We start from the raw sequence: 10500 nt of genomic DNA, 5'->3' as shown, positions 1-10500 counted from the left end.
TTTGAAAACCTTTTTTCCTGACAAACAGGCCAATACTGCATAAATAGAGAGCGAAAATGGCTTATAGCATAACACGAACTACTAATCTCGAACTGGGATCATCTGGAAGTTTCATCAGCGCAAGAAAAATCATTAGATCTGCTAAGAAGAATGAAGTCTTTAGTTTTTAATGTTGTACTTATCCTATGTAAGTTGCGAGAAATTGCATATTATGTTTTCGCGCAAAATTTTCCAATTGCATTTTGTCATTTTCTTTTTAAATTTACAACTTTTTTTAATAATCCTAAATCTATAACCTTTGTAATTAATCTGTTATTTATTTCTTATTAGTTATGATTTTATAAATATTTATTTCCCAAAAACAAATATTTTCTAAAAAATGCAAAACTTTGTCAATAATCCGAAACTAAATAACTTATTTTATTTACAGCACTCGTGCGCATGCGCAGTACAGAGGGCCATGGTCGATTGCTACAACCGCCAAGCAGGTCCAGTATGTGGAGATACAAGTATACCGACCCTATGCTGTCTCCATACGCCGAAATCATTCAATCTAATTACGACGACAATGGTCTGAACTGCGGCGGCAAAAATGTACGTTGATGATAAGTCTACAAGAAAAATAATTAGACAAATTAAATAGAAATAGAAAATAAGCAATATTAATAATTCGATAAAAAAATAGGTTTGTGCTCAAGGCTCACTTCGGCAACTAGAAACATCTGGCTTAACAGTTTTTTGCATAACTTTAGGGTTAAACTGTAATTAAGTTGAAATTCTTTGTATATCCCATTCGAACAACCCCTATGTTTAAGCTAAATTATATATTTTCGATTCCTGTTAATTTTTTTGATCAGCTATTAATTGGTATTACCTTCACTAATCGAATTGTTTTAATTCAGACACAAACTGTTAACGAAGGACGATGCGGCGTTTGTGGAGATTCTTACACTGCTGCTGTGAAAGAGAATGAAGCAGGGGGGAAATATGCACTGGGTATCATTGGCAGGTATTTACAGCTGTTTATGTTTAACATAGTAGGGTAGGGAGAGACGGGACACATTTAGCACATATAATATTTAAATATCCTAATCGTGTTTTAAATAGTTTACAGCGGAAGGGAGTCGTATAAGGATACAGTTTTATAATTCTTTGAAGTTCTACGTTAACTATACCAAATGAGACATGAATATATAGAATAAAAATGTGTCCCATTTTTCCCACCCTTCTATATTTATGACCTTGCCGCCCTTGCGTTACCTGTTAAATTATCGCAAATAATTTCCATCTGTTTTTGTTATGCGTGTTTGCTAATTTTAGTCGGCAGTGGTTCAGAGCAATGACATTCGTTTTTGCATTCGCAGAATTTATTCTCCTGGTGAAATTATTGACACTCAAGTTGAAATAACTGCGGAACACAAAGGCTACTTTGAGTTTCGTCTCTGTCCATGGGATAACGTTCATGTACCAGTCACCCACGAATGCTTGAACCAGTAAGTTATAAATTCCCTTTTTTTTCGAGATAAACCGGCGTCATATACAATTGTTAGTGCGCTCGACTCTAGTCCAAAGGTCTCGGTTTCGGGCCTCGACGCTGTCACCAGTTTGGTAAATTAAAATAGCCGTGCCATCAAATGAAACTTAAACAATAAATTGCCCGATATATTAAATATGATTGAATTAAATTATGCAATTGCAAAATTAAACCGCCCACAAACGTATATAGTTACTAAAAATGCAAAATGGCGACTTTTTGCAGAAGGTTGTTGTCGTTTGCTGACGGAGAAAAGAAATGGTATTTGCCCCAGGACGCCGATCTTGCAAAGGGAGTTCACAACATAAAAGTTCAACTGCCTAGTGATGTCTTATGCGAGCAATGCGTTTTACAGTGGAGATACAGAACAGGTAAATTTCGAAAATATTTTTGTAATTTTATTAGAAAAAAGTTACTCAATAGCAATGGCCACGAACGGACTGACCAATTCGTGTTTAAAATCATGATAGCTTAACGTCAAGTATCACATATTGGTTTGGGCGTGGTATGTCCAAAAATAGCCAGACCTACCTTGCAGAAAAACATTAAATGCTTGTCACCGCACCCACCAAGATAAATTATCTAAAAATAACCCATTTATATTAGAATGTGGTGTTTATCGCAATGACAGGAAGTAAACAAAGATAAGAAACTATTTTTTTGCTGACTAATCTAAATAAACGTCCAGTGACAGCAAGTCGACTCCGTAAATAAAAAATCGGGTTTGGCAAATTTGTCAAACTTCAGCGTGGTTGCTACACAAAATAGATATAGTTTGCAATGGACATGGTATTTGTCTTTGATGACAATTTGTGTAGAATCCCTGTGTTAAATAATCAAGGGGAAAAGTGTATTCTTTAATGATTAAAACATATATTAGGGTAGGGAAAGATAGAACACATTTTCATTCTATTTTCTCGTCTTATTTGGTATTAAAAAAATGACAAAACCGTATCCCCACGACTCCCACGAATCTTTGTTAATTGTTTAAAACATGATAAGAACATTTGTATTTTATGTGCTAAAGGTGTCCCATCCTCCCACCCTACTAATATAGGTGTTTTATGTAACAATTTAACTTAACAGGAAACTCATGGGGTTATGAAGACGGAAAGGAAGGTATGGGACTTGGACAACAAGAAGAGTTTTACGGCTGTTCAGATGTTGCGATACGAGGAAACATTCAGCCTTCCACCACTTTTACTGTACCGACAACCAGATCGACTGTAACTCCTGAAATGTTGTCAACTACCCGTCTATCGGTCCCTTTATCAACAACAACAAAAACATTAAGTTCTAGTTCAGTTTCGACTTCAACAAAAAATCCAGGGGTTGCCAGCTCAACTATGACGTCATCTACAACATCAACGATTGGTGAACACGTGGTCACGGACTCGACTCAAACTCCAAGCATTGCAACACCACCAGGTAAAAAAGATTTGAAATACCGGGGTTTAAATATCTTAGTAGTGGATTTTTAATTGTACGGAGTTGTTATAGCATATTGGTTAGCGTTCCTTCCTCTAAGGCTGCTTTGACGACAATTGTTCCTAATATATGTTGCCTAAATGGTTGTTCAAATTCGAAGCCACGAAAGGATGAATACGATGTCTCGTATTCAGAATACTAATCTTCATAAATACCTGTATTATTTACATTTCCAAAATTATTGCAGATTGCAGCCAAGTGATGCCAGGAAAAATGTTCTTCAGAGATTGTCACAGTTTCTACATTTGCGCCCATTCATTTCTTCCACCTTACAATCTCCCATGTCCAGAAGGAACCGTTTATAGTAGAGTTGGTGATATGTGCGATCACCCATATCTTGTGGACGCGCCGTGTGGATATTTATAATTTTAACATGGCATTAACCGCGTATTTATAACTGTATAACTGTAATTACCGTACACTGCTATCAATCTCAGTAGAACTAGCTGTATTTGGGCATTTTTCCATCTTTTTGTGCACATTTTGTTAATCTTTATGTTAGTGTTTTTTTGCAATAAAATTTTACTCTAAACTTCGCATTTACAGCAATGTTTTTACATGTCAAAGTTAAAATTGACAACAATTGCCCAACGCGTTTATACTACCATGCTTTTGACAAAGGGGCATTCTCCTACTAACTTTTATTTTTGCTAAATTATATAAACGCTTTGGATTGAAAATAAAAAAGAAATCAATTTATTAACCAACCGCGAATGGGCGCTAGAGTGACAACATTCATGTGTTTTCTATGGGCTGTTGGAAAGAATTAGGTTTTCATGTCATTACGTAAGAAGGTTATTTACGTAGTCGTAAGGGATCAATTAGATAGAAGGAAATAATTTTGGTAATCTTTTAATGTAGTGTTGTAGCATATGGTATGCACCTTAATGCATGTTCGTTTTTTTGTTTAACAGATTACTTTGTTGCTTAAAATTATAAGTACAAAAACGGGCTGCAATATAAAATAAGGTTAACCACAGAAATGCTTTCATCTACTACGATATTAAATCCTCAGGTATTTGATCTAAACTTACTTTATTTTATTTCTAAACCTAAAATTCAAGATATTGTATGCGGATACAGAATTAAACCATTGTGGTCTATGGTTTTAAATAGGTTGCTACGTGCTAGTGAAGAATCTCCCCCCGGGCCCCTCTAAAATGTCAGTGTGCCACTGCGGCACACTGCGCACACCGACAATTTAGAGGTACCGTCCCCCCCCATCTTATTTGCTAACTACTAACCCCTGACCGTGACCATCAACCTCTAACACTTTTCACCAGCGTTTTCTGCGTTGTACGAAAGGCGGAGTATTCTTCAGTCTTCAGTAGTGCCGGTTTCTGTACTGTTTATAGCAGTCAAGATCCAGTCCATATTGTAAAGACTGCATTACATTTTTACATTTGTTTCCTGCCGCTATTTCATTTCACTTGTAAAGAGAAAAAAATATATATATTTGACAGCAGCTCTTTTGAGAGATTTCAAAGTGTTTTTTACCCAGATAATTTCACCTCTTGTTGAAGGTGGGCTTCATGCTGCGAGGAGATTAAACTCAGCAAGCAAAACAGCAAACAGGAAGACAAAAAATGAAGATACAAAAGTGTCAGTCGCAAATCCACAGTCACAACTTCGAGTAAATATATTTCAATGTATGAATAAATGTAACTTACTTTATTCTCGAGTGGAAAAATGACAGTAAATAAACACAGATGGTAATGCACCTCGTGCCAGTTCACGAGTTACCATATATTTGTGGTTATACCAGTTTACTGAATGTTATAATAATTTATATATGCACAGTAATAGATTATATACATATAATCAATGCTATATTCCTATTAAGAATAAAATAGATAAGCCGATGAACCAAAAAAATATCAATAACCTTCCTTTTCATATAATGTACTCGATTCAAACACATGTATTATTCACTTCTATCTTAATTGGTATTTAATCCACTAGTGATTTGAAATTGCAATGCACTTTTTGTTGATGTTTTAGAAATAATAAGTTATTAACTGTATTATTCCCACCTTGTTCACTCTCACTGTATAGATGGCCCAAAGCAATAGTTGTTCTAATTTACAAATTACTGCTGCAACAGTCAAATAAAAATGCCTCAAAATGGATGAAACCTTTTGAAGTTTTTGTTTCAGTAACCAATTAACACTAAAGTAATTATAAACTGAAAAGTTTCATAAATTTACTATTTATAGTGATTTTGATATTCACCCAAGTTAAGGAAAGCAGCCAATTTAGTTGTAGCTTTTACAGTGTTAAGTCTTGGGAGTTTGGGACCTTGGGTTTTGCTATTTTTTTCAGGTTTATAATTTTTTTCAAAATTTCAAATTTACTATAGTATACTGCACTAATCGGTTCCAATAATTTTACAATTCTTCGTTTTCTTTTAACATTTACTGTGCCTACACCAATCAGTTCCAATGATTATATTATTCTTGCTATTATATTACCTTTGATATAGGTACCAGATATAGTTTTCATTTTTTTTTCACAGATTCCATTCCTGCCAAGTTATCTTGAGCGTATGATGCCATACACTTCCTTCCTATCTGCACTGAGGGAAATTCAGATCAACCTTCCCAAACCCCATAATGCTAGCAAGATTTCCCGTATAATTCATGCCAACTTAACCCACAGCTCTACTATGCCATGTATGTACTGCGTTTATTTGTCACAAACTTTCAGTTAATGCATAATAATGTACTGTAGTATATGAAAGTTAGGGATTTTGTATATGGCCATTTGGGATCACACACTCAGCACTGTTAAAATTTGTTATGTTTATATTTCTTTTTTTTTAATTTTATTTAATTTTTTTTAAAATATGTATATACATTCTATAATAACATAAAGGCCCCAAAATGTTATTTTCCAAGCAATAGTTTATTTGCTGGCAACTGGATAAAAATTACAGATGCAGATATGCAGATATGTTAAACAAATCAAGGCTGTTTTAATGATGGACCTGTGACCTGGGCTAGTATCATGGGTGTTAAGTGTTCACAGTCATGAACAGGGGTTACAATTTACAAATGAAAGGTTTGGAAATACCTTTTGACTGCTTGGCTGGTCAAATCAACTGTTGGCTGGTTGTGTTTGCTTCAGTACTGTGTATTTGCATGTGTTTGACATGGCCCAGTAGCGCAGCCAGAAAAAATATGGAGGAAGGGGGGTTTAAAAAAATTTTTTTTTTTTTAAATATAAAAAATAACATGTTTTCTTATATAGTTTTTAAAAGGGAGAAGTCGTGACCCTCAAAACCCCTTGTTGTGCCACTGAGTTTGATCATACTGTTATTGAATTTACAGGGAGAACACAACATGTTCGAACTTTCAAAACCAAACGAACAGTAATGGAAGATGAAATGTCAGAACAAAAATCCTCACAGGTAAAATTCATTTACAGAACATTGTTGATTTATCATGCTATCTCTCTTTAGCTGTGTGTGCAGTGGTTTCACATATATTGTGGAATTGTATTAGTGAAACAATGTGTAACAATTCGGTTACAGTATTAATCATTTTGTTAGGGCAGTATGTTATTTAATATTTGTAATTGCATATGTCTGTATGGGGTATAAGACAAATGTGCCTTAATCCCAGTAACTTCAGTTATAAGCGATGTATAGCTTTTGAGTGAATGAATGAAATAATGAATGTTACTTTGCTTTATCCTTGCATAGCCAGAAAACGACACTATTTATAAGTTATAACACAAGGTGTTCTATTTCATACACCTCGTGTTATCTTACAAGTGTATGTCCCTTTTAGTTAATTATTTTGGGGGTGAATTTTTCCTTTTTTTGCATGTATGGCTGATAATTTGAACAGCCCGTTAGTGACCACTGGGTTGGAGCAATTGTCGTTAAGTATCTTGCCCAAGAACACATATGTAAGCCCACAATGGTAACAGTGACAAGCCTTGAACCCATTACCTCTGGGTTAGAGGCAGGCGCGCTAACCACTTTGCCACGGCGCCTGACACTAATTTTGTTGATTTAGAAAAGTGGCAAAACAACCGTTGACAAATCAGCAATTGATGACAATATTCAAAGTATGTTGAAAACTTATGATCTACCAACAAGGACTTCTACATTATTAAGACTTGGGGTGGAAGAAGGAATACAGTTGGCTAAAGCTAATGAGGGAAAAAAATCCGGTAAAATTACGTTCAATATGCTATCTATAATGAAGTATTTATTTGAGATATAGAAAAATGGGGAATTTTTAGAAGTTTTTTTCTAATTAAACTATACAAAAAATTTGATCATGTAAATTTTCTGTATAGTCTATATTATAATTTAATTTGAACTTAAATCATACCAGCTTTGGTGATGAGAAAGTATTCTTTTATTGATGTTATTTCTTTAACTGCTTTTTCACAGTTGTTACACTAAATAACTAATATTAAACATCATGCTACACATCGGAAAATATTATAATTTCTTTCTTTCTTAGGCTTCAATTTTAAAGCTGACCCACTGTCGTTTTTGCTGGTATTCATTTTTGTGATTCTTGCTTTTCGTCTTTATAAAACTGTGCCAGGTATGTGTGCATTGTCACATAACATCAATGTGTGTTATTTTACTTGATTGCTTTTTTTAAGTTTAGAGCTACTGTCTAACAAGTTTCAGATTTTAATTCCTTTTTTTATGTTTTGCTGAGAATCACTTGTACTTTTTAAACATTGTTGCTTTTTTTTACCTTTACATTTTTAACAATAGTTTAATACGTATATATTTTATTATTATATATATATATGTATAAATTTCAATTTTTCCCCCCCCAAAATTTTTTTTTTTCTAAATTACCTAAAAATTGGTAAAAAAAGTTTTTATTTTTAGGCCGAGAATTTTTCCGGACTGCTGATGAAAGCGGGATCATCACGGATGTTCGGTTCGAGGATGTTTGTGGGATGGATGAAGCGAAGAATGAACTCGAGGACGTTGTCGATTATTTACGAGATCCTGATAAGTTTACGCAACTTGGGGCAAAACTTCCAAAAGGTAAAGGGTGCACATTACAGAATTTCGAATTTGTGAGACTCAAATCTGTGTGGATTCAAATAATTACAGGATTTGCTGTTCTGTTTAATGGCGCCATCATATATCATGTGTTAAGATATGTTAAAAGGTTTTTGAAAAGAATTATTCTTGTATTTGTGGGGCTTTTGAGAATGTTTTGCAACTTTGTTTTAAAGATTGTTATACCTTTCGCATCATACGCCATTACAGATCAGGCGTTTGTTGTACAGATGAGACACATTTGACAGAAGGTTTAATTACTCGTAAGCAGAGGCATAGACGCCAAGCCTGGGATTTTTATGCATTAATTAGTAAACATTTGAACCAAATTATTTCATATGAATGCAAGTTAAGTTTAACTATGCTCCCTTTCGTGCATTTTTTAAAGTTTGTCGTATATAACTAGAAGATTGTTTAAAAATGATACTGCCACCATTCGTGGAGGTGTGTCTGGCGCTACAGACAGACTTTACGTCAGTAATTGCTACAACAGATTTTATTAATAAAATTTTTAAGTTTAAACGATAATAAAATCAACAAAAGTGAAAAATAATAAATAAAAAAAAAGTAAAAAAAAATTATTTTTTAAAAAATAAAAAATTTACAATAAATTCATACATAAATAAGGCAGAAGCAGGTACTTCCAACATTAGTGGTGGTGGTACTTACTACTAAATCTATTTAAAAACTGATACTGTTAGAGTACAAAGTGTTATTTTATACCCAGGTATTCTGTTGATTGGACCACCAGGTACAGGGAAGACATTGCTGGCAAAGGCAGTAGCAGGGGAGTCTGGGGTTCCTTTCTTTTACACAGCTGGTTCTGAATTTGATGAAATGTTCGTTGGGATTGGCGCTTCGCGTATTCGCAAGTTATTTGGTGAGTGAAAGTGTGGGAAAAAATATTTCGGGGTATGGGGTTACTGTTTTTTCTTGCCCGAGACACATGCGCTAACTATGGTAGCAGCGATGAGCCTTGAACCTCTTACTTTTGGGTTAGAGGTAGGCGCACTGATCAGTAATCACTTTGCCACGGCGCTGAAGTAAATTAAAAAAGATAAAATTTTAGGTTGGTTTATAATAATGTAGCACACACATGTTTGTGACAAAAAAATGATGATGGATGATCTTAGTCATTAGTATATGCGATAATTTATACTTGCTAAAAAAAGATTGATTCAACCGAGAGATTGCTTTACACCCTTATTATAGCAACCCTTTATTTTTGCCCCCATTTTTAGCAAACCGCTGTAAAGTTTTTAAACACTCTTCCAAAAAAATAAAATTTCCTTTTTTAAAAAGTTGTTAAAACTTAAAATCTTTCAGAAAACGCTCGTAAACAAGCCCCTTCCATTATTTTCATCGATGAAATTGATGCTTGTGGCAGCAAGCGAACAAATTCATCTCTGCAACCCTACGCACGACAAACCATCAACCAATTACTGCAGGAAATGGACGGGTAGGTAACTTGAACTAGAGTTGAAAATCCAACCATGTGTCTTGAACAATAGTGCTGTACATGCAGAATTCGCACACATGCAGTGAAATTAATTATAATACCCTATGTGAATATTCTGGGTCCACATAGTAACAGGATAATTGGTAATATCGCATCAATTAAGATAATAACTCAATAATATGCCGTAAACAACATTTTTCAAAATATAGGCACCTATATTCATGAGTGCTTTCACTAAACTAGTATTTAACTATACATCCCCCAGTTGTCCAGTTGATCTGTTTTAACCTTTTATGATCACACGGCATATTTTATCTTCTTGATCTGTTAGTGCAGGGGTTCCCAAACCGCGGCCCGCGGGCCATCTGCGGCCCGCGGGAGCAAAATAAATGGCCCGCAGAGGACTTTAAAAAATTACCGATTTACATACGTAGATACGTTCACAAATGCACGTATTACTTTAAAAAATCTTCTAAAATCGTTTTATTAATTTATCTGATAATCTACATTGCCTTTGTTACGTCACAAGAATAGTTATGACCGTCACAGCATCAACCAACCTTTCACGCTCGTTACTCTGGTAGGAGTTTTACATGGGTTATACCGCGTTGTAAAAATGGCCGAAAAGAAGCGAAAACTAGTGAGTGAAAACAGACAGTTTTTAGAAAAGTGGCAACATTCGTACTTCTTTGTACAAAAAGACCAGGCATGCATATGCCTAGTATGCAAGCGGGCTATTCCTGTATTAAAAGAATACAACTTAAAACGACATTATGAAACAAAGCATTTGGAAAAATTTAAACATTTGGTTGGTGATGATAGGATTGCTAAATATAAATCACTCGAAACATCTTATAAAAGTCAAAAAAACATGTTTAAGAAAATGTTCAGTGAAAGTGAAGCGACAGTTATGGCCAGTTATGTTGTTTCATATAATATTGCTCGAAGAAGTTCGCCTTTTATCGAGGGTGAGTT

The 10500-nt window shown here is 34.5% G+C and overlaps 2 protein-coding genes across 3 annotated transcripts in view; both read left to right on the top strand.

Moving 5' to 3' along the window:
• The first annotated feature begins 6 nt into the window (after positions 1-6).
• LOC104265352 lies at positions 7-3725 on the top strand. Its single transcript, XM_009859145.3, has 7 exons — positions 7-187; positions 431-594; positions 903-1009; positions 1365-1493; positions 1760-1905; positions 2621-2962; positions 3210-3725. The coding sequence occupies exons 1-7, from the start codon at positions 151-153 to the stop codon at positions 3386-3388; spliced, it is 1104 nt and encodes a 367-aa protein (XP_009857447.1). The 5' UTR covers positions 7-150; the 3' UTR covers positions 3389-3725.
• A 183-nt stretch (positions 3726-3908) lies between these two features.
• The window catches only part of LOC100179733 (ATP-dependent zinc metalloprotease YME1L1), an 11214-nt gene continuing 4622 nt past the window's right edge, over positions 3909-10500 (top strand). The window contains exons 1-9 of one of the 2 annotated variants that reach the window (XM_009864162.3): positions 3909-4037; positions 4524-4655; positions 5538-5694; positions 6352-6431; positions 7045-7201; positions 7501-7587; positions 7887-8048; positions 8794-8946; positions 9393-9525. In XM_009864162.3, coding sequence (XP_009862464.1) covers positions 4005-4037; positions 4524-4655; positions 5538-5694; positions 6352-6431; positions 7045-7201; positions 7501-7587; positions 7887-8048; positions 8794-8946; positions 9393-9525 — 1094 coding nt within the window. In that variant the 5' untranslated portion in view covers positions 3909-4004. Of the gene's footprint in view, positions 4038-4521; positions 4672-5537; positions 5695-6351; positions 6432-7044; positions 7202-7500; positions 7588-7886; positions 8049-8793; positions 8947-9392; positions 9526-10500 lie in introns of those variants that run through there. The other variant, XM_026834376.1, reaches the window with a different exon arrangement.

This window comes from Ciona intestinalis, chromosome 1 (genome assembly GCF_000224145.3).
Source record: "Ciona intestinalis chromosome 1, KH, whole genome shotgun sequence".
Lineage (NCBI taxonomy): Eukaryota > Metazoa > Chordata > Ascidiacea > Phlebobranchia > Cionidae > Ciona > Ciona intestinalis.
This window is presented reverse-complemented; position numbering and strand designations above follow the sequence as displayed.

Bases quoted from the DNA above. Each gene is read 5' to 3' on its own strand.
- LOC104265352 (XM_009859145.3), top strand. From the start codon at position 151: ATGAAGTCTTTAGTTTTTAATGTTGTACTTATCCTAT. The intron at 1,010-1,364 runs GTATTTACAGCT...TTGCATTCGCAG, and splicing joins GCACTGGGTATCATTGGCAG to AATTTATTCTCCTGGTGAAA. The intron at 1,906-2,620 runs GTAAATTTCGAA...TTAACTTAACAG, and splicing joins ACAGTGGAGATACAGAACAG to GAAACTCATGGGGTTATGAA.